This window comes from Balaenoptera borealis, assembly GCF_965194805.1.
Source record: "Balaenoptera borealis genome assembly, chromosome: 6".
Taxonomy (NCBI): domain Eukaryota; kingdom Metazoa; phylum Chordata; class Mammalia; order Artiodactyla; family Balaenopteridae; genus Balaenoptera; species Balaenoptera borealis.
In genome coordinates, this window is record NC_138863.1 from 54,737,470 (window position 1) to 54,761,146 (window position 23,677).

At 37.5% G+C, this 23,677-nt stretch overlaps 1 protein-coding gene across 2 annotated transcripts in view; it reads left to right on the top strand.

The window, feature by feature from the left end:
• The first annotated feature begins 2,389 nt into the window (after positions 1–2,389).
• TTN (titin) overlaps positions 2,390–23,677 on the top strand; it is a 285,431-nt gene continuing 264,143 nt past the window's right edge. The window contains exons 1-13 of one of the 2 annotated variants that reach the window (XM_082395622.1): positions 2,390–2,586; positions 4,807–4,910; positions 7,131–7,334; positions 8,823–9,110; positions 9,597–9,682; positions 9,790–10,034; positions 14,302–14,587; positions 14,952–15,104; positions 15,769–15,906; positions 17,200–17,331; positions 19,324–19,461; positions 19,952–20,089; positions 23,306–23,596. In XM_082395622.1, the coding sequence (XP_082251748.1) occupies positions 4,820–4,910; positions 7,131–7,334; positions 8,823–9,110; positions 9,597–9,682; positions 9,790–10,034; positions 14,302–14,587; positions 14,952–15,104; positions 15,769–15,906; positions 17,200–17,331; positions 19,324–19,461; positions 19,952–20,089; positions 23,306–23,596 (2,190 nt within the window). In that variant the 5' untranslated portion in view covers positions 2,390–2,586; positions 4,807–4,819. The remainder of the gene's footprint in view (positions 2,587–4,806; positions 4,911–7,130; positions 7,335–8,822; positions 9,111–9,596; positions 9,683–9,789; positions 10,035–14,301; positions 14,588–14,951; positions 15,105–15,768; positions 15,907–17,199; positions 17,332–19,323; positions 19,462–19,951; positions 20,090–23,305; positions 23,597–23,677) is intronic. The other variant, XM_082395621.1, reaches the window with a different exon arrangement.

The following is a 23,677-nucleotide window of genomic DNA, read 5'->3' on the forward strand; positions in this document are numbered from 1 at the left end:
ATTGATAATCTGCCTGTTTAAATGTCCCGTTTCAACACCCATACTTTGGAGACCTAATTGTTCTTCCAGAAGATAGCATTGAAAGTACCATGTTACACTCTGTGATCTCTGCTAATGGCACTTTGGAATTGTATTAGTTAAGTCATTTTAGACATAACATTTATCACTGTGGATCCAATTGTCAGGTATTGAGTTATCAGTTCTTTGAAGAAATAAATTGTGAGGAGGTATGGGAGGAAGGAATACATTTTATAAAACATTACAATGAAGCTCATGACTGACCTTTGAATATTAGGAGTTTTGAGTATGCTGTTAAAAATCTGTAAGGGACAGTTAAGAAAATTATCAGACTGTAATAGAAACATGTGAGCTCGCCAAACAAGGATTTCAGTGTAGATTCTGTCATTATCAAATGAAGTTAAAGGAACAAGTTACAGTTAAAGTTTGAATGGAAGAGCCTTCCCTTGTTGTTCCACATCTGTTTGTTGCTGTTTGCATTCCTTTATTGAGCCTACATCTTCATAAGCTTTTTGGCAGGTATATGTTGAACACTTCTGTTTCATGGTCAAGACAGGATCAGAGCCCATGGATACTGACAACTGATTTGTCTGTTTTCTTCTGTCTTTTTCCATGACTGTATCTACTGTCTCATCTTGATTTACAAGCAAAACCTAGAAAACCTACAAAAATAAGTGTTTTGTGGTTTATCTAGGAATAATACAGAAAATATTGCTGTTATTTTTGGTGAAGAAAATCAATTTTATATAGTTTATTTCAACCTAAATAAAATGTGTATTTTGTTTAAAAAAATAAAAAAATAAAAGCATATATACATACACGCACTCACCACACACACACACACACACACACACACACCTGCACACATTTTAAATAGATAACCAGTTAGTTATCTATTTAACAATGCAAATCAGAAAGATCACATGACATTTCTAGTCTTGCTTCGCTTTATGACTGGCAGGTTGCCTGTAACATAGTCTCTAATTGGGAATAATTTTTAAGATACATAACATGAAACTAGTTGTTTCTGAATAAAGCAATCAAACAGAATTTTGTCAGATAGCGTCTGTAGTAGGAAAAATAGTACCAACAATACAGATATCACTGCTTAAGAAAAGACAAATGTTTAAATAAATATGTCATCTTGTCTATATAGCTATATTACATAAGTTGTCCAGTATGTTTTAGTCCTGTTTAATGTTAACAAGTTAATCACTGTATAAATAATTACCAAGAATGAAATACTCAGGAAGTTGAAAAGTCTAATGCATGGCCTTCCACATCAGGGGAAATTTTTATTACAGACATAAATTTAACTTAAAATTAAAAATTTTAGTCTTTTATTAAGAAAAATCTCTTTTTACTATCAACAAGACAATTTTCTTCCCTCTTAGTGAAGCTTTACAAATCTCTCAGCTGAACTATTTTAAAGCTCTTCTGGTATGCTCTTTTGTATTTGAAATATCTGTTGCTTGAAATTAAATTCAGTTCTAAAATAGCAACTATATCATCTCCTAACTACTTCCCATTAGTAAGAGCAAACTCCAGAGATTAGTAAGGCAGCTTTCATGTGCCTGAAAAAGAACCCTATGGATGTTTTAAACAAAAGACTTGGCTGCTCATTAAGGATCAGTGCATGTATATTTGTAAATATTAATGCCAGAAAAAAATGAAATCTGGAAAAAAGAAATCCTTACACTGTCTAGGCTAAATCTAAGCAGAGTTCAGATTTTGCCTTTCAACTTTACTTCTTGCAGGGCTGTATAAACACTTAGCTCATTAACATTGGCTTAACTCTCCCCACAGTACAAGTGGATTCTGGAGAAAGTAGATAGTATAAATGAGCTCTCTTCAGTGCTGAGGTTTTTAGGCACTGGTTCTTCAAAAAAAAAAAAAAGGTGAAGTCTTATGCATGAGATAAACTCCCTCATCTGTTGTCATGATTGACAGGTCCATTTGGTTGGTTGTATGGGGGAAGGGAACAGGAATGGGGCCTCAGGGCAGAGTCCTCCTCAGGTTTGGAGCTGTTTTGTATAATTGCCCACAAGTGTTTTCTATTGCCACAAATTCTCCTCAGACCGGTTATTTTCCGATTTTAACATGGGCAACAAGTGCTCTTCCCCAAGCCTCAACAGAGTTAGTTTTTAAGTACGGTTCTGTTCCCTTGGTAAAGCCCCTTTTGACATGCTAAATTTAGCACTGCCAATCAGAAGAACAGGTGGTCTGCGCCGCTACCAAATAGGTCCCGCTCCCATCATGCTTTCCTGGGAGAGCCAATCAGCCAGCGCCCTGCCCTGAGATGTGGGGCTGTCAGCAGATCTGGCAAATATAAGGGCTGGGCCAGACCCTGACCCGTGAGCAGTCGTGCATTCCCAGCCTCGCCTCGGGTGTAGGGATTGCATAGAAAAGCAAAACTACACAGTCTTGACTGTGTAGTTTTGTTTTTAAGTTTAGAGGCTCACCGATTCATGTTGGAGATGGTCGAAAAAACCAACTCTAGATAGGACGTCGTTTCAGAAGCAACCTTGGGCTTAGTCCCACCCTTTTTGGGCACTCCTGAGAAATCAGGTGAGCAGCATATTTTCTTTCTTATTAGTAGTCCCGTCCTTATCGATTTCTAGTTCCCCATTTTCTTTGTGTGCTAAATGCCTATATAGAGGTGTTTGTCTAACTACTTGGGGCTGGTTCTGATCCTCTATTTGAATCTGCTTGTTAAATTCTGTTTTGAAATGTGTGAAGGCTTTTCCTTTCAAAAGTTCGATGCTTTAGCATATCAGCACAGTCAGTGATTCAAATTGTTTAAATGCACCTAATATTCTAAAAGTATTAAAAGTTGAGGTCTGAAATGGTGATAGAAATGCTTGCTTCTTTTATAGACTTTTTTTGTTTGTTGAGAATGTTCAAGGTTATATTACTCAGTGATAACGTGAGACACACCAAGAATAGCTCTGATAAAATGCATGTGGTATCAACTACACCCTGATGACTTTTTAAGGGAATCAACTGCTGAGGTATCAGTTGCAGGACAGTGACAGAACACTTGCCTGCTGTCAGTCAACGCTGGAGAGTTTATTTTGGGAGCATGACATTTCAGATGCATACCTTCAGCCATAATTAGACAAAGGCCTCTCAAGAGCAAATGCTAAAGCAACAAAATTTACCTAAACAATAGGAACAGAAGACCAATTTAGGCCAGTTAATTGCAATATATTTAGAAATTTGGAAAAAAAGAAAAACTATATAATTGTTTTCTAAAATACTCAGAATCTCATTATGTATTTTTAATCAACTCAATCAAATTATATGGTATGAGATAATTGTTGATACTAAGAAGGGTAAGAAATAATGTTTTAGAGACTTCTTATTTCAAATTATACCTTGATTTCCCATCTTCCTGGAATTAGATTACTAATTGTAAATGCCTATAAATATATAGGTATATAAAACATAAATGGTGTAAAAGAATATAGCTATTTTTAGAAGATGCACTCACTTAGAAACAGGAGAAGTTTGACACAAAAAGTTATTTTTGTGTCCTAAAGATAATATGCTACACTAAGAAGTTCTTGGCAACAGTTTCTTTTGGATATTATCTGAATTTTTCAAATATAAATGTTATTGTCTCAGAGAATTCTAGTTTCATTTTCTTTTTAACTAAGTAAAAAGTTACAATAAGGTACAGAATTAGGTGATTGCTCCACAAACTTTTAATAAATAGAGAATTTTATGAAAAATAGTAATGAAGCAATTGACAACTGAGAATCTGCTTTTTATATCAGAATAGTGGAATAGTCACATTCAATAACAAGATATTTATGTCTCAGAAATTTCTTCTCATAATCTCTCTAAAACTGATAGGCAAAGTACTTGCTTCCACTTAACAAAAGAACTTAACTGCCGATTTCATGTTAATTTCTTTGATTTTTAATATTTGTGCTATGAAAGCATAGGTGCTTTCACGTCAACTGCATTTCAGACCAGCCTTCCATTTTTCAGAGTTTGCACATTGTTCCTTATTAAGAACTCAAGTCAGTATTTTTCTTACAGATCTATAATAAATACTGGCCTGCTCAGTTAAATTTAAACTTTCCTGAATATTCACTTCAGCAGTAGCAGCATTTACTGAGCAGTTACAATATGAAGAAATATTAAGGACTAAAAAACACCGTATGCTGTCTACAAAAGGTTTGCATAGTTGACCAGGCTTTCCAAAACTTTTCAAGTAAGGAAAGAAATTGCAAAGTTCAAGTTTTTAGTTTTGGTGACTATTTTAAATAATCACCTGGATTACTTAAGGTAATAGTGCCTGAATCTATGTCAACTTTATAAATACAGATACAGTGTCTGAAAAATATTGGGAGGAAGGAAATTTTTTAAAATAATTCTTTCTGACATTGAACCGATGCAAAGATTCGTTTTACACTTTTCACACATATCTTCTATTATTCGTCACTACCCCCAGCTTCCTCCAGCTTTCCCTTTCTCCCAACTCTCTCTCAGATTTCCCACCTTTGGTAAGACTGAATTTCCCTCTTCAACCACTAGGGTACATTCCTTGCTCTGCTTGCTTCAGTTTTTTTTTTCCATCCCCCCTTAGACGTGCTACTCTGTTAGGCTACAAGTCAACTCAGAGGCCAAATTCAGGCCACAAAAGAAAAGGCCTGCCCATCACTCTGGGCCCACAGATGATCTGAGAAGCAACCCATTTGGAAAATGTGTGTCTGCCATCTTCAGAGTAGCGCCAGAGTGGCCCTAAGCTGTGACCTTCTAATTTCTTTTCCTTTTCAGAGTGCCTAAAAAGATGACAACTCAAGCACCGACGTTTACGCAGCCGTTACAAAGCGTTGTGGTACTGGAGGGTAGTACCGCAACCTTTGAGGCTCACATTAGTGGTAAGCTCACACGTTCACACTGTCCCTTTGTCTTCTTTGCCTCCTGTCCATTAACTTTGCTGTAGGACTTGATACCAAGTTTAAGCCTTGCTTTGACTTTGTGAAATGGGCCCACCTCTATGGAAGGGTCATTGTAAGAGTATACTGTTCACAGACTTCTGACAAAATCTGACAATATAATGGCTTGAAAATGTTCTATTCATATTTATAATTCCACAAAGAAAAATAATTAGCATTGGATTAAATTAGCTGTCAGAATCCAGCTGCTAAATAGGACCAAATTTGGTCATTCTATTTTTGGATTCAGCTGCAGAGCCAGACTGGAAGCCAAGAACTCCAGCCCAATAGGGGCCAGTCATGGAGCTGCTGGGCGAGTAGCCTGTGTGCCTGAGCCTCTGTGGGTTTATGTGGAAAATAACAGTACAACTGACTTTCCTCAGTGGCAGAACTTTCAGTGATGAGCTAACTCCTAGGTATTTTATTATTTTATTTTCAATCTTTATTAAGTGATTCTAGTCAATGAAAAGATTTTCCAGTCATTTTGAAATGACACCCCAAAATAATATATGCCACTCTGGTTCACATATTAAAGAGAAACAAACATTAACCCTAGAATTGTATTTAACAGGAAGTTCTTCTGTCTCTTTTTTTTCTTCTTTATAACTCAGTTTAGGGATGGTTTTGAAAATGGATGATTTCTGGGACCTATCATCACGTGACAAAATGGGGATAATCTATGAACTATATTGTAAATAATCTCAAAATTATTTAATCTCAAATTTATTTAATCAATATTTTCTCCTTCTGCAGTATTATAACTGGTCATGTAAGATTTTATGGATTAATTAAAAGTTGATGCTTGATGTACCTCTATGGTACACTGTTCCTCTTTTTTTTTTTTCAACTTTATGGCTTATAATAAAGATGTAAAATGAGATTTCCTTTTGTTTTCTGTCTATGTACCAATCTTATTCATAGCTGGATAACACTTTATTTTACATCGCACAAATAACATATAATCATTCTTCAATTTCTATTGCATATGTATATAGAGACCAGTTCAATTCCTCTCTTGTATGATAATCTCTGACTTCCAAATAATTTACTTATTTGTCTTGTAACACTCAGTAACTTTTGAACTGAGCAGAACACATATGGCTTCAGTGGGAAGTTTGCCTGCTGTGGAGTAATGGAATCTGACTTCCTCATAACTCCTTGTTCCTTCACACTTTGTGCTAATACATTCTGAGAAAAACACCACTGAAAATATTTGAACACCCATGAATTCGTTAAATAAACTATTCACTTGGCCACAGTGGGAGATTGGCTAATGTAAGGACAACAAAATAAATTTTCTCTCTCTTATCCTCACCTCCTCAGTTTAAGGAGTTAGATCACCAGCCTTCATGCCAAAGGCAAATTAAACCGTGCTCTGAATTTGCCTCATGCCTTCTGAATGCAGAATTTTAGTATACTTAAAGCATCCAGCCGTGTACATATAGTCATTAGCTCCATGATTCATGGTGGGTGAAGAGAATTTGACTTTTCTACCTGCAACTCCAAGTATCCATGTTGGTCTGAAAGACTTGGTTCGGCATCATCTCTTATTGTATGAGAAGCTGCCCCTCCTTTGTGTGGCATTTTGACTGAAGCACATTTGAAAGGCAGGAGAGGTCAGGAAGACAGGGTCCCTGTAACCCAGAGGAGGTAGGGGGCTGAGCGTGCTCTCTTGTGCTTATTCGGCTGAACTTTTAGATCCCTTTGCTGCTTTTGTTCTTCATTTGTTTTTGAAGAGGACAACAGTCACTTTTCATCTCACAGTTTCCTTGGCTCTTCATTTTTATAAGTCTCTTTCATGATTTTAATGATGTCTATTAAATTGCATCAGATAGAACCCTGGGCAGGAGGGCAGGTGATGGCAAATCTAGTCCTCTGTGTGCCACTGCCAGCTGAGGGACCTTGGAAAGATCATTGAGCCTTTTTTGGCTTCAGTTTCCTCCCCTATAGAATGAAGGTGCTGGCCTCCACGTGAACCCACAGACCTTCCTAATGGTCTGTAAGTTTACACTTTTATCACACAGCTGTCAAATTTTCACTAACATTAAATAGCATGACTCTCTGGATAGCTTTTATGGTTTAGGACAAGGAAGTGAACATAATGGGACAGAACAGAGGACTTTGCAGTGCCCCAAACATAAAGATGAATTCTTTGTTCTCCAGGTTTCCCAGTTCCTGAGGTGAGCTGGTTTAGGGATGGCCAGGTGATTTCCACTTCCACTCTGCCCGGCGTGCAGATCTCCTTTAGCGATGGCCGCGCTAGACTGATGATCCCCGCCGTGACTAAAGCCAACAGTGGACGATACTCCCTGAGAGCCACCAATGGATCTGGACAAGCGACTAGTACTGCTGAGCTTCTCGTGACAGGTAGGCCGGAGGGGACCTGCCTGTCCCCTGCACCACCCCCAGAGGGCATCTCCAGGACCTGGGGAAGGGAGTCCCCCCAAAGCTACTGAGCACATGCAGATGCATCTCGAATCTAGAGAAGGGCCCACTGGACACTGCATTGGTGGCAAAGTTGTTTGTCTTTTGGAATTTGGTTTTCCTCAAAAAAGTGGCTGAGAACTAGTTCCTCTATACACATATTACGCACTCAAAAGTATATTAAGGAAATATTAAAAATCATGTTTCTGAGCAAGTAGAAAGGCCTGGAGCCTTGTCTATACGCCTGCTAAGGAAATAGGCATATCTCCAGGAATTCACACTTTAACAAGCACATAGATGATTCTGATACCAGTGGTCCACAGAACACCCATTTAAGAAATACTGCTCTAGGCCATAACATTTAATAATGCTTTATTTACTTTCCATTTCTAAAAACATTGCACAGTAAGCGTACACAGAAATAGGGCAAATGCTTGTTTATGATTCAAATGCAGGACACAGTTTCCCCACAAAAGTTACCACCAGTCTTCGTGGCCTCTGTCATTTTTCTCCATCCTTTACTTCTTCGTAAGACATTAGTACAAAGAACATTGCATTACTTTACACATTACATAACAATATCTTTCATGAGCTGCATAATGTTATATATGTTTATCCAATAAACTATACGTTCAGCACTGTTTAAGTATAGGACTATCATTGACCAAAACAGAAGGAACATCAGGTAACGTCAGGTATGAACTTTAGCATACACCCAGAAAATTCAGAAAGGGAAAATGCACAAGGCTGACAGCATCTGCTGTTGTTTATGACTCAAACACATGTCAAGATTAATCCCACTCACCCTTCACATTTATTTTATTAAAAATTTCTTCCAACATAATTAGCCAAAAAAATCCCCTTTCTGTAGCATCTAACATTAAATCACGTCATTATTTGGATTAACATTTTAAATGCAAATACATATTTGGGTTATTTGAATACTGATTAAGTTGGAGCCAATTTAGGATTTTTTAATTTAAATTAAAACTTAATGATTCTGTAAGTCACAGGTGTATCCAGCAAACCAACCACTGGAATTCATTTTAGTGCAACTTCCTGAAATATGTAAAGTTACCTTAACATATTAATATAGTGCTAGATGTGAAGTTGGGAGGAAGTGCAGGAAAGATCCCCTAGAAACGTTATAACAAGATCTAGGCTTTTTCTTTAAAAAAAAAAAAATGTGGTGGCCTAGAACAGCTAAACAAGACAAAGCAAATCAAATATGGTGGCGGGGTGCCCTCTGCCACCTCCTGGCTCTGCTCTTACTGTCATCTGATGGATGAGCTGGGCTCAAGGACAGTCAGGCGTGTTTGGTTCAGCTAGCCGTTGCCTGGTTTGGACACCAGAGCTGTAATCATTTAAAAATAGCTTGTTGGGAGCGCCCTGGCTGGCGCCAGTCCTAATTTTCTTCCCTTCCCGCTGCAGCGGAGACAGCGCCACCCAACTTTGTTCAACGGCTGCAGAGCATGACCGTGAGACAAGGAAGCCAAGTGCGACTCCAAGTGAGAGTGACTGGAATCCCTACACCTGTGGTGAAGTTCTACCGGGACGGAGCCGAAATCCACAGCTCCCTTGATTTCCAAATTTCACAAGAAGGCGACCTCTACAGCTTACTGATTGTGGAAGCATACCCTGAAGACTCTGGCACTTATTCAGTAAATGCCACCAATAGCGTTGGAAGAGCTACTTCCACTGCTGAATTACTGGTTCAAGGTATGTGCTGGAGGTTGAGGAACAGAGAGCAGGGGAGGGGAAGGATTTAGGACCAAGTGGGGTCAGGGGTCCACCTGCCTGCCCTCTGAGGTCTGGGGATGCTGTGAGTTGAAATCAAAGCTGGCCTTTCAACACCCATGAAAAGTCTCTGAGATTCCGCACAGGAGTTTAGAATCATTGAAGCAATCTGTGGTTTTTAACCCAACTAGAAACTGGGAAGTATTTCAATTAAGTCATCTATGTTTTCAAATTATTGGCTAGTGATGGAATTTTTTAAAAAAGGATTCTAATTAAATTCTCATATCTAATAATAAATATTTTCTATGTTTAAAGCTAACTTATATTCATACAAAATCCAAAACTTTCTGCATTTTTGCCCATTGGGACACAGAAAATCTTGTTGACTTTGTAGTCAGAATTAACATAATGCCTTTAAAAATGGGTCCTTGTGTTCCCTTCTAAATATTTATCTTTCCCTTCCTACAGGTGAAGAAGTAGTACCCGCTAAAAAGACGAAGACAATTGTTTCGACTGCTCAGATTTCAGAAACACGACAAACTCAAATTGAAAAGGTTTTTTTTTTTTTTTTTTAATATATACTGTCAGGTTTTAAGCCTTTCAGATTGTTGCTTCATCAACAATTTCTCCTCACCATGGGCTTCGTTTTTCTCTTTTACAGAAGATTGAAGCCCACTTTGATGCCAGATCAATTGCAACAGTTGAGATGGTAATAGATGGTGCCGCTGGGCAACAGCTGCCGCATAAAACACCTCCCAGGATACCTCCTAAGCCAAAGTCAAGGTCTCCCACACCACCATCCATTGCTGCCAAAGCACAGTTGGCTCGACAGCAGTCCCCATCGCCGATAAGACACTCCCCGTCCCCGGTCAGACATGTGCGGGCACCGACCCCATCTCCCATCAGGTAAAGCCTTTTAAAAGGGATCATTATGCATTTTCGAATTAGGTTTAATCCAATAAGACGAGAGATAAAAGGAAGAAATAAGAAATGTAGGGTGTGATAAAGGAGGTAAACCAAAAAGACACTGGTTATGATTTTCACAAATCCTCACTGTCCCCTGGTAAATTGGAGAACTTTATGAACTCTAATTCTAAATTCTTATTTGTATACCATTTAATATCTGCTTTAGGAGTCAAGAAAAAGAGCGAAATGAGAAGAGCACAGAATTTAGGGTTGGAAGCCCTGCGTTCACTCAGCTTGATTACTTTTTAAAATGTGACTTAGAAAATAATTATAATAATAAAATAATCACTAATATATATTGACCACTTTCTCTATGTCAGACATTTGATTGGCACTCTGTGTATATTATCTCATTAAATATTCATAGCAACCTCTAAGAATTATCACCCCTAATTTTATAGCTAGGTGACCAGAGCTAAAGAAGTTAAATAATTTGCTTAAGGTCTTAGTCATGTCATTTGTAAATTATAGAGAAACACAGTAAGAATTATCTCAAGGTGTGTTGTGAGGGTTCAGTGAGATAATTAGTTGAAGGTATCTTGTAGATATAAAATAATTATACAAGTGTTCTTCTGCTCTAATAATAAGTAAAACCTCCTAAATATTTTGCCTGTGCTTATGTTATTTTGTCTAGAATATAAAATGGATTTCTGTTAGGTTTCTATGCTTAGTTAATATGGAGGTATATTAGAAAGAAAGAATGTATCATCAGGGCTCAGAAACTATTGGGTTGGCCAAAAAGTTTTCGTAACGTTTTACAGAAAAACCCGAACGAACTTTTTGGCCAATCCAATATATAAGCAAGTATAAATTATCCGTAGCAAATTTGAAACTTTGGGATTTAGCTTAACATGCTGAGGTTTTTTTACATGATAAACTGATAAAAAAAAAAAGGGGGGGGGAAATTTGGAGTAAATAAAAAAGTGTTTCTTGACCAATTTAAATTAATTTTTTAAATGTAGAGAAAGTTCCCCTGCCACAAAAAATTTTAAAAGAAGAACAATAAGTGGATAGTTGATCTAAAAAATATTCAAACTTATTGGAAGTTACTGTAATCAAAACAGTATGGTATTGGTAAATGAATAGAAAATACATGGGGAAAGCAGAACAGAGGGTCCAGAAATAGAATTCAAGTATCCAGGAAATTCAGTGTTTAATCAAAGTGACCTTTCAGTTCAGTGGGGAAAGGATATTTTACTCGGTAAAGAATGCTGTCCCAATTAACTATCCATTTGGGAAAAACTGAATATAAACTTCTACCTACACCATTTACAGAATAAATCTCAGCTTGACTAAAGAGCTAAATTAAAAAATAAATCACTAAAATAAAAGAGAAGAAAATTTGGAAAAACAACTGTAGGGAAGAGCTTTTTAAAATAGATTTACAGACTCAACAACATAAAAACAAAAATTTATGTATGGCAAAAGCAAGGTCATTGCTACACCAAACAGTGCATTTGTGAAAAAAATTCAAGTGTGCCTCTTCCTCGAGATATGTCATTGCCTCTGCCATAAAATATTAAAACAAACATACAATGGCTACCGTGTGAATTGTACAAGCCTAGAAACAGTGCATAATCTATACAACTGTACATGTTGATGCTGGATAAGACCCTATAAATAAGCAAATGCAAACCGTGGATCTCGGGGGAAATGTTTGCAATACTTATGACAAAGGACTAATACACTAGATGTATCAAAAAGCTTCCACAAATTAATTATTAAAGAAAAAACAAGCAACACAAATGAAAAAAAAATTGACGAAAGACAGGCGTTTCACACCAGAGGCAATGTAATGTCCAACAAATATATGGAGAAATGCCAGATATTTTCCAGTCTTTATTATAGTGGCCACTTTAAAGATATTGGTAAACACTAATATGAAGCCTTGACCAAAAAGCTAGTTTTAAAAACGTGTCTGGCTATCAAAAAAAGTGTTCTATCTCAGGCTAACTCCAAGTTTGCATACCACGAAATCACAAGACAGGCCACATGTGATTTCTGGGGGAGATAACAACCTCACCGTATTTTTAATCCAAGCCTAACAGTCATTTAGAATTACAGAGCTTCCCTGATTCTATGGAGTATTTTGACTGTCTTAGAAGTACTGAGAATTCATTAATAACAATCCCAATTATTTAGCCCCCCAAATTTGCTTTAAAATAAGAAATTTAAATATCAATTTGTGGAGAAAATAATGGTTATCCAGGATAGACAATTTCCTAAAATGTCTTACAGTCTAATCTTGATTTTTGTTATAGAGAAAGGCAAACATATTTCATTGAATAAGGTGCATTGTATCTAGCTGTGACCAGGTGATTTTTTTTTTTTATTGTAAGAGCAGAAATAAACACTTTCCTATAATGACTCAAATTACATTGATTTTCACAGTTATGGGCTTACCTGCAACCTGCTGCTAATCACTCATGTCATGGTAATCATGTCTTTAACTCTATTTGAATTAGACCCACTTTACTAGGTACAGCAAGAATAAGACGCAGGTTGAAACTTGGAAATACATGTCACTTTGCTTTTCTTCAATTGGTGTAAACCCTATGTTATTCTAAACTGGTCTTTGTTATGGTTCTAAGGCAGTCACTTTCAGAGTAGATACTTGTTCCCCTAGATCTACCTTTAGTTGATCACAACTCCATTTATAAAATGTAAATTGATTTTCACCAAAAAACCCTTCTTCAAGAAAATGATTGAACATTTCTTCATGAAACTGGTTAATATTGTAATGTTCTATTAATTTACTCTGTAATTTAGAGAAGATATCAACTGTACCTTGAGCCTTAATTAGAATAATTGTTTCATTTATGATCAGTGTAAGTTAAATACCCTATGTAGTGACAGAATACATTTATAAATATTTTCCTGCATGTAGTAGTTAAATGCAATGATAAGGCAATACTGCCACCTAGAGGGAAAAGTATAATAAACCCTTTGGATCAAGAATTAAATTATGAAAAATTTCATCTTAAAATAATGCCTGGAATTATTACTATAGATTAGGAACTGTCATTTTTGTCTGTAAATGCCTTGATTCAGTACCCAGATTCTTGAACTGATGCTATTGCAGTTTGGACACACATAAAAAACGATGAAAACTGTTTTGGAAGAAACCATTTTATCAATTTAATCAAAAACTATAGAATCCTTAGGTTTCAAATTATCCACTATAAGGATATTTAAAAGAAGTCCAGAGTACAATACAGTGAGGGTGAGGGTAAACAAAGACAGAATAAATTTAAAACAGCAGTTTACCATACTTTGACCAGAACAGCAGTTTGCAAAGTGCATTGTACAGCCTACACCCAAAAAAGTTCTGCAAAAAGAGTAATGAGAAAGCCTTGCAATTCACAGGGCATATGGGCATGATGAAGGCTGTGGGAAATCCTGCAGGAAAATTTAAAAAAAGGTTTACCTTGTTTAGCCTTGAGCTGCATGAGCATTTTGATTACAGAAACCTCTCTTCCTTCAACACCTATTTGACGTCCCCTCACCTCCCACCCAGAATTAGGAGTACAGAGAAATTTAGAGTTATGGTTATCATATTTGCCATGTCCTTTCTTTGACTGTATTTTAAGGACACGCCTTCTGCTGTCTTGACTTCTAAACACGAAAAGGTGGGGCGGGGCACAGAACTCTTTAGTTTAGGATTAAATCTGATTCTCTTACAGAATTACAGCAGATGAGAATAAGGCTCACTGAGATTTAAAACAAATTACTTTCAAGTACATTACTTGCCTCTGTATAGGTTATTGAGCCACGGATTTTATTTTTATTTATTTTTTAAATTTTATTTATTTATTTTTGGCTGCATTGGGTCTTCATTGCTGTGCGCGGGCTTTCTCTAGTTGCGGTGGCTTCTCTTCTTGCGGAGCACAGGCTCTAGGTACGCAGGCTTCAGTAATTGCAGCGCGTGGGCTCAGTAGTGTGGCACGCAGGCTCAGTAGTTGTGGCGCACGGGTTTAGTTGCTCCGCGGCATGTGGGATCTTCTTGGACCAGAGATCCAACCCGTGTCCCCTGCATTGGCTGGTGGATTCTTAACCACTGCACCACCAGGGAAGTCCCAAGCCATGGATTTTAAAACTCTGCCTTAAATTAAACACTTCCAGATTTTTCTTCCTTTATTCATATCTGATGACCAAGGGAGTAGTTCCTTGTCTTGGCATTCTTTGACCTCTGCCATTTGATTTTCAGGTCCGTGTCTCCGGCGGGGAGGATCTCCACGTCCCCCATCAGATCCATTAAGTCTCCGTTACTCGTCCGGAAGGCTCAGGCGCCCACCATGCCCCCAGGCCCCGAAGTGCCTCCCCCTTGGAAGCAAGAGGGCTACATGGCTTCATCTGAGTCTGAGATGAGAGAAACCATGGTGACAAGTGCTACTCAGATCAGGACAGAGGAGAGATGGGAAGGGAGATACGGGATCCAGGAGCAAGTGACCATCAGCGGAGCGGCAGGGGCTGGTGCTGCTGGGGCTGCAGAGGTACTGTCAGAGCTTCCTTTCTCTTCCTTTCACGTCTGGTTTCTCCCAACAGAATCCTGCCATGAAACGCAGTCTGTGCAGGTTGCAGGGAAAATGCATACGAACATAAGAATATAACCGAAACTGAAAACCCAATTTGGCTTATGCTCTGTAAAAGCGTTTTTTAATTGGAACAAAGGCTCTAAATCTGTGAGCTTTTCATAAATGTAGGTTTTCATAGTACCTACCATATCTCTCTTGGCAATGATAAATGCTTATGCATGTGTTTACTGTACTCTAGGTGGCTTGGTTTCCACTGTTCTTTTGTATTTTCTACCGGGCGTGTCATTTCACAAAGTAATGTGCTTGGTCACTGCCAATCCAGGTGAGACCAGAAACTGACAAAAGTGCAGCTGTTGCAACCGTTGTTGCTGCTGTTGATATGGCCAGAGTGAGAGAACCAGTTATCAGCGCTGTAGAGCAGACTGCTCAGAGGACAACCACGACTGCTGTGCGCATCCAACCTGCTCAAGAACAGGTAGGCCTGGGGCCATGCACACTGAGCTGTGCATGCAATCAGTGCTCACATGGCTTTGAGGACAACACTGAGCCCACCATGGCCCGGACTTTTAGGCCTTTCAGAGCAGGAGGTGGTCTGAGACCAAAGGTGTTCAAGATACAAACATTCTAAGTACCTGGTCTAAGTCAGACAGCTAGGCAGGTAAGAGTTAGCTCTCAGAAAGTCAAGACAGGAGGTCAGACAAGGTATCCAAAGTATCAGGGCACTCCTGACTTAAGACAGGCAAAGGCGGCCGAGAAAGTCAGCTGAACAAGACGGTACATGTGCGTTCAGAGCTGTAGTTCCAGACCGGTCCATCCAGAGCTCAGTCTCTCCAAGAGCCAGGCAGGAAAACCATTATTTCAGGGTTGCCATTACCTTTCTCTAAGCTTCCCCCAAAGAACTTTGCTTTTACTTTCCTCAAAACAAACGTGACACTTGATTCATAGCTGAAAGGTGTTATAAATCCAAGATAATTTCCCATCTCATATTTGAATGGATTTTCTGTTATAGTTTAAAATCACTCTAGCTTTCCTCCTTGTCCTCTCCTGTGTAACATTTATGTCTTTATCCTGATTTATTATTGTGACTTTTTATGTGAGGCGCATTACAGTATGTCTTTTCTTTCCCCTATGAAAATCAGATAAAAAAGGAGGCAGAGAAGACTGCTGTAACTAAGGTGGTAGTGGCCGCCGATAAAGCAAAAGAACAAGAATTGAAAGCAAGAACCAGAGAAGTAATTACCACAGAACAAGAGCAGGTGCACATAACTCATGAACAGGTGAAAATGGTTTTTGATATGAAATTATTATTGTGATTACCAGCGTCAACACAGATAATAATGTTTACCACGAAGGGTGTTGTTTCGTGAGCAACACGGTTGTTTCACACTAATAAAATCCCCTGTATCTCTGTATCCCTGGATACTGGATACCAAAGTCCCTTAGAGTCACCAAACGCTTCCCTTGTGTAGACAAAAGGGAACTCTGGGAACACATAGCAGAAGTAGAAACAGGGGTCTCATCTACACTGGCCTGGAGACGCACTGGCTAAATATGTGACTACGAGGGATGGAGAAGTAGATGCTGAGGTGGGAACTGGGAAGAGTGGAAAAGAACACTGAACACACAGTGCTTTGAAAATAGCTTAGCAACTGCTTCCTGACTCCTTAAGAGAACATTTGAACATGGGTTTGAAATGAGATGAAGAGCATGGCCTTCTCGGGTGAAATAACCAGAAAAAGTGAAAAAGACAGCGCCATGATTGGAGGCATTCAGGAGTGAATTAGATGAGACCAACTGATAGGGCTGTTGGCCACCCAATCCGATTGTCAGTTGGGTGGTTTGGGAAGATAACTTTCAAGCCTCTTTTAACCCTGAGATCCTGAATTTCAGTGATGATGCCTGAGAATGGCAAAGAGGCAAATGGAGAAAACTGCCCCCCCAGCACCCCGTTTTCCCCCACATATACCTTAGGTGTCCAGATCCAAATGCAGTATCTTCAGGGGGTTAAGGATTTGGAAAACATTTTGCCTGGGATGTGTACGAAACTTTTCTCCCTTTAATGTCTCAATTTTAGAAAAGTAAGTCTTGATATTCCAAACCATCACAATATTTAGGAAATTTTTTGAAGCAAAATTATCATATAAATGTGGATTATAAATCATCTATACTTGATTTTTTATATATAAAATTAAAGAGTCAGACAGTATTACTTCTAAGGTCTTCCATTCTAATATCCTATGCTCTAAGATTTCCTTTAGATGACAAAGTGACACAAAATAATATTGCCATATATCCATGTATAAAAATTGGAAGTCTTTTTAAAGAAGACTACACTCTCCAAAGCAGTGTTGAATCCAATTTTTTTTCTCTAAGCAACATAACTTATGGTTTATGCAAATAAAGAGCATGGTCATATTAATGAAAATGTGATCATTTATTTTATTTAGTGATATCTCTAGAAAAAGGACTTTTCTTATTTTACTTCCTATTTTTTTATATTTAGTAAACATTATGTCACTTCCATTAGAGATCAGGAGACAATAAGGTTTTGTTTTTATCATTGATTTCAGATAAGAAAAGAAGCCGAAAAAGCATTTGTACCAAAAGTAGTAATTTCCGCAGCTAAAGCCAAAGAACGAGAAACTAGAATAACCGGAGAAATTACTACAAAACAAGAACAAAAACAAATAACACAAGAAACGGTAAGTCAAATTTTGTAAATACGTTGTAATTTGTTGACAAATATCACATTCCAGCCAGCTACATGTATCCTCTAACCAAAACCTCTAAGTGGAGGAGTCTTTTGTGTATATTTTCTTTCTGTTGTTTCTCTATATCTAGTATTGAAACTCTTTCATGACGGAAATTCTGCTCTCATTATACAATTTTCCACTCAACTGATCAGTTTCAAGGAAATTGTCTATCTACTAGAATAGTTTGGGGCACATCAGTGACGTTTCTAGAGCATAATTAAGTGGAAGATAGATATCACTCCAGCCCAGTTACCCACTGGTACAATCAGTTTTTTCATGCATAACCTAAGCCCTTGGTCACTTAAATTGTAACACACAAACCTGACATAGTTGGAAGACACATGCATGTGTATGCGCCTACACACACACAAACACACACACACACACACACACACACACCAGCCACGAATACTCCAACTAAATATCAAGGGAAAGTGAGGAATTGCTGGACATCAGAGAAGACCAGTACTTCTTCAAGAAAGTGCTCTAATTCCTGGTTGATCAACAGTGACCCAGAAGTGTTTGCTGCTTTTGTGCTGTAGAGCCAAGTTGGAAAAACCCCAATATCACCAAAATCTACTTCTCTCCCATGTATGAAATCAAGCCTTATTGGGTCTAGCAAGAGGCAACTTTTGAATTCTTTCATGTTCAAGTAGATTTCAGTGACATTGAGGTTTTTCCGACTTGGCCAGCCTCTCTTAATCTCAAGCTCTTTGTTGATCCCAGAGCTACTTTTCTTAAAAGATCCAGCTCAGAACACTATATACTTAAAAGGCTGGCCAGAGGTCTTTGGATGAAGTTCCCTCTCCTTACAGTGAGTGAGAGATTTTGAATGCACAGGAACCCAAGTTGGCATAATGAAGGGCATAGAAATCCCTGTTACCATTGCAATGCTGGTGACTGGCGAGTTCAGTCTAACTGTAGTTGCCTAGCCATTTGCTAGCGGGTGCTCATTAAGTTCCCTAATGTGTCAACATATCTTAAAGATGAGGCCTTTTCAGTTTCTAGGACAATTTACTCAGGGGCAGGTGGGCAGAAAAGAAGCCCACTCCTGGGTTTTAAACACAAGTGTAGGCCCTCAAAATGGAACTGTGATATTTCCTCTCTCACCACCGAACATTCTGTATTCTCCCGAATGTTGAAAGGATATCTTGCCATTTCTCCTGTGCCTTTTGAAACTCTAACCTTCATTTTACTCTGAAAATCAGATAATACAGAAAGCTGAGACAGCTGCTGCATCCATGGTGGTAGTTGCCACTGCCAAGCCCACAGACTTAGAAATAATTCTGGGAGCTCAAGAAGAAATTGTCACACAACAAGATCAAATGCATGTAACTCATGAAAAGGTGACAAATTCCTGCTGGTGTGAAATTCACTCTTGTTTCATTCCATTTGCAAGCCACCTACATTTTCATCCTGGGTCTTAATCATCACCTTTTCACCTCCTTCTCTTCTTATGACTCATACAGAAAACTTCAGAATCTCTCAGGAACCTTTTGCTGTCTATCTAGCTTTCACTGCCACTTTTCTTTCCTAACTTTTCAGACTTTCTTTGGGTTCTTACTAATATGATATTATAATTCACCTTAATATTTAACATGTTTCTATTGAAGACTCCAGTGTACAAGTCAATTGATAAAATGCAAAATTATGTATTTTTTTATGACTCTATTGGCATTTCCCATAAATTATGAGGAGAATAAGGTGAGAAAGAGAAATGCATCCTTTTATTGCTCATCACATGTTTTTCTTTTAGACTGAACTTATTTTGATACTGTTACCAATGAAACAGTATGGATGATCAAAGCAACTCAGATGATAAAATGTCCTTGCATAGGAAGAAATATTCTTCCTGTCTCAGCTTTGACTTAATTTCTTTTATTAGAGGCTATATGAAATTTAATGACCATTTTCTCATCTTTTTTTTTATTGTATGACCAGATAATGAAAGAAACTAGGAAAACAGTGGTACCTAAAGTCATAGTTGCCATGCCCAAAGTCAAAGAACAAGATTTAGTATCAAGAACTAGAGAAGGCATCACTACCAAAAAAGAGCAAGTTCAAATAACTCAGGAAAAGGTGAATACAGATATTCGAGATGGGAAAAGTTTCATCGTTAAACTAATTTCCAGTAAACCATTAACTACAATGTGATATGAATTATTGATCTGTATTTTCCTTTTTGAATCCCCAACTAAAAACCACATGGTGAATGTATGACTTCTTACCATTACTTTTATCTGCACATTTGATTTTCATTCGTCTGTAACATTTGTAATTCATTTTATTCACCATTATCCTTTGCACGAAGATTGGCATTTTTAGCCTGACTTCTAAAAAGCAATATAAGGAATCATCTAGAGATTTTTTTTTTGTAGTTAACGTTTCTAAGGTTTGTGGTTCCCAGTCAGTGTGTACAAACACTGCCCAGTGCAAGTTAACTTCTTTTGTGTAGTTAACCCTGAATAACCTTGTCTTGCATCCCCACTAAGGGGTGGGGGGGAAGTGTCATACCATATGCATCTGAAGCCCTGTACAATTTAAACCTGGATTTTACTATAATAATCAGATGAGAAAGGAAGCTGAGAAAACTGCCTTGTCTACAATAGCAGTTGCAACTGCTAAAGCCAAAGAACAAGAAACAATACTGAGAACTAGAGAAGAAATGGCTGCTAGACAAGAACAAATCCAAGTTACTCATGGAAAGGTGACTATTGCTATTCCAAGTGTGAAATCCCCTATTATAATACATTAATACTAAATCTCATGTGAAATCCCCTATTATAATGCATTCCAAATCTCAGAATTTCTTATGAGACACTATTAACCTGATTTATTTTTAGATGTACAATTGAAAACTAAAAAACTGAATTATTTATTACTGTTAATATTACTACATATTCCTTTCCTCACTTACCTCTTCACTATTATTTTCCATTTTTTATTATTAACAGCTAGAGATTCTCCAGAAGTTGTTGATTGAGATTGCATGCAGGCTAATTTTAAGATACTCCATGGACATTAAAAAAAAGTGTTCAAGTAAATAATGACTCTTACTGTCAAAGAGATGTACATTTTGAAGTACAGTATTAAGTATAAATAAATAAATCCAGTATATTACAGTGTAGAGTATGGACTTATTTCAGGAAAAACCCCATAATTTTCATCATGTGAAACTCTACCTTTTTTTCTCCCTGTAAATATCAGATGAGAAAAGAAGCTGAGAAAATTATGGTGCCTGCTGTAGTAACTCCCACTAAAGCTGAACAAGATGCAATATTAAAATCTAGAGAAGAAATTATCCAACCAGAATAAATATACATCAACCATAAAAATGTTATTTGTAGCATCTATTTGTGGCTATGAAATTTCCATGAATTTACCTTCTTCCCAGGACTCTATACCCCGGGTGAACTATTTACCTAACTTTATTCTTTATTGCTAATATAGTAATTGGAAATTAGCAACTAAAGTTTTTCAGTTTCTTTAGCATCATAACTGAGTCCTGTCTGTATTTCCGTCAATGCTGTTTTCTATCTCTACATCTTTGGGTTTTTTTTTTCTAAGACAGGATTTAAGATCAGCTTTTTTAACATTTACGTAAGTCTAATATTGAATGGCCTATCAGCCTTCTAGAAGTCTCATTGATGACAGAAATTCCAATATGTAACATACTTCATGAGTGATTATATTTACATTTTTGTTCTGAATCGCATAAATTTGACTATCTTATTTTTGTTGTTAAAAATTAGCTAAAAAAAAAATTAGCTAAGAATGGAAGCTCAGAAAATGTCTAGACCCAAAGAAATAGTTACCACTGCAAAAATCTGCTGAACCAGCCACCCTGCCAAGAACTAGAGAAGGATCTGCCACTAAGCGAGAACAAATACATCTTTTTCATGAGGAGATGAAAACTGATGCTGTGGACGTGACAAGCATTGTTTCATCCCATTTCGTCATCAGCTCTCCTGACTTTTCATCCATGATGAGTCGTTGTGCTCCTGCAGCTCCATTTAATTGCTTAACTGATCAACAGAACGTTAGAGACCATTAGATTCAGTCTAGCTCTTCCAGTGCAACAGTCAGCACTTCTAGTTGTGGAAAGTCACATTAAGTAACACTTTTCTTTGTGTCTTCTAAATTAATTCTCAGCTTTAAACTGGTATGAGTTAGGGTCTCCAATTCTAGTCCAATTCTTCTTCCTGATTATCTAGGTTCCAAAAATGTGAGGGATATTAGAGTCAGTCCACTAAGAAATAAGAGCAGCTATCAGCGTAGATTACTCATTTGTGGTTGTCCATCAATGAGTATATGGGTCCACCAGCATATGTATATAGAGTTGACATACGTTAACTAAGGAAAAAACATATAGATGCTTCCCCAACTTAAAATATCTTACTGTAGTTAAGATTCTTTTTTGCATAAGTTTTAAATTAAGAATAACATTCATATATGTCAGTTAGCAAAGGACAATTTCTTTGAGCTTAAGTTTTCTCATTATTAAAATAAGTAAAATGAAAACTCAAACTATTTCATAGACTGGTTGAAAGATTCAAGTGAGATATAATGTAAATGTAATCATTCTATAAGCAAAGTAATTTATGTGTGTGTGTGCGTGTGTATATAGTTGAAGATGTTAACATTTTAAAACATCTATAAAATTAAAGTCAACTAATGGCCTATATGGTTTGAAAAAAGAAACAACCAGAAGAATGAACTTAACCCACCTAATCCTCACGTATATTTTACATTCTTCTAAGATGCAATCTAAAGTGAAAATGGTATCTGCAATTCTTCAAGGCAGATTAGATTGTTTGTGGCTTCCTAGATGGAGAACTGGATGAAGCCTATAATCACTAAAGGCCCAATTTCGTCTCAGAAACACCTCATTTATATCTTAAATGGTTCAGAGAATAATTTTAACAGATATAGAGGTAGCACACTTGAAAAACACTTCAGATGCAATCTAGATTCTATTCACAGCAGCAGAAAAGAAAACTGAACATTAATAAAATATTCCAGCATTCTTTTAAAGAGCACTGATGGACACGGTGATGTGATTTTTGCGATATGCTGTTTCCAAGTACTGCAGAGAATAATAACATATGAGCCGTATCAATTGGCTTGCTTTCTTTAAAAGAGAAACTCCTTTGCAAAATGTGTTCCCATTTATGATAATCAGATTCATGGAAATGAGAAAACAACATTTCTTTTTCCTTCTTCACTTTAACTTACAATAGTAATGACAGTAAATTGAACTTTGCTGTGAAAGATTGTTCTCTTGAATCCAAATATAATAACACTTTCATTTTCATCACAGTATCTTCATTCATGTGTTTTAAGAAAGATACTTTCTAATAGATTAAAAATTTTTTATCCCTAGGGAATCATAAGTAAATTAATATGTTCCCTGTGTGTTCACAAGTTTTCATGTTATCTCAGATTTGCATGTGACTGTACAATTCTGTAGCAACTGATTTTTCTGGATGGGAGTGTGACAGTATTGAGTGCATTTTTATCATTGCCGTCATTGCACCGACACCAGCCTAAATGATCGGCAATAAAAATAATCAATGAAGATAACCAGCCCCGAAGTTCTGATTTCACAAGTGCTAATTGACTGTCTGCCATGGACAAAGTACTAGACAAACTCAAAACCTCCTTACTATTTTACATACGTATTGTCCTATGTTGTGTTTATGTGATTTAATGTCTAATCTATTTAAGCAAGGATTCATAGAGTGTATCTAACTAGATGTCCACACATTATAATCACCAGTGAAATATTAAATTCCTAAATGCATTTCTAAGTCATATTTCTGGAGACATTAACATAGCTGTGTAACGTAGGTGCCGTCGGCCCATCGTGCCTTTAGACACGACTGACATTACTGAGTATTAATTCTGGAAACCTTGTCTGCAGGTGGGCGTTGGGGAAAAGGCGGAAGCTGTAGCAACAGTGGTTGCTGCAGTAGACCAGGCCCGAGTTCGAGAGCCCAGAGAAGCCGGGCATGTTGAAGAAATGTATGCTCAGAAGACCACTTTGGAGTACGAGTACAAGGAGCACGTTTCTGCTGCCAAGGTAGCTGAGCATCCGCCACGTCCAGCCTCAGAACCCCACATTGTCACTAAAGCAGTCAAGCCTGGAGTGATCCACGCTCCTTCTGAGACTCATATCACAACTACGGATCAAATGGGAATGCACATATCACAGGTGAGTCTGGAGCCACTGGCTGTTCCCGGGAAAGCAAGCTTAACTGCTGTGGTCACCTGGTGAACACGAGTATCACTGAGT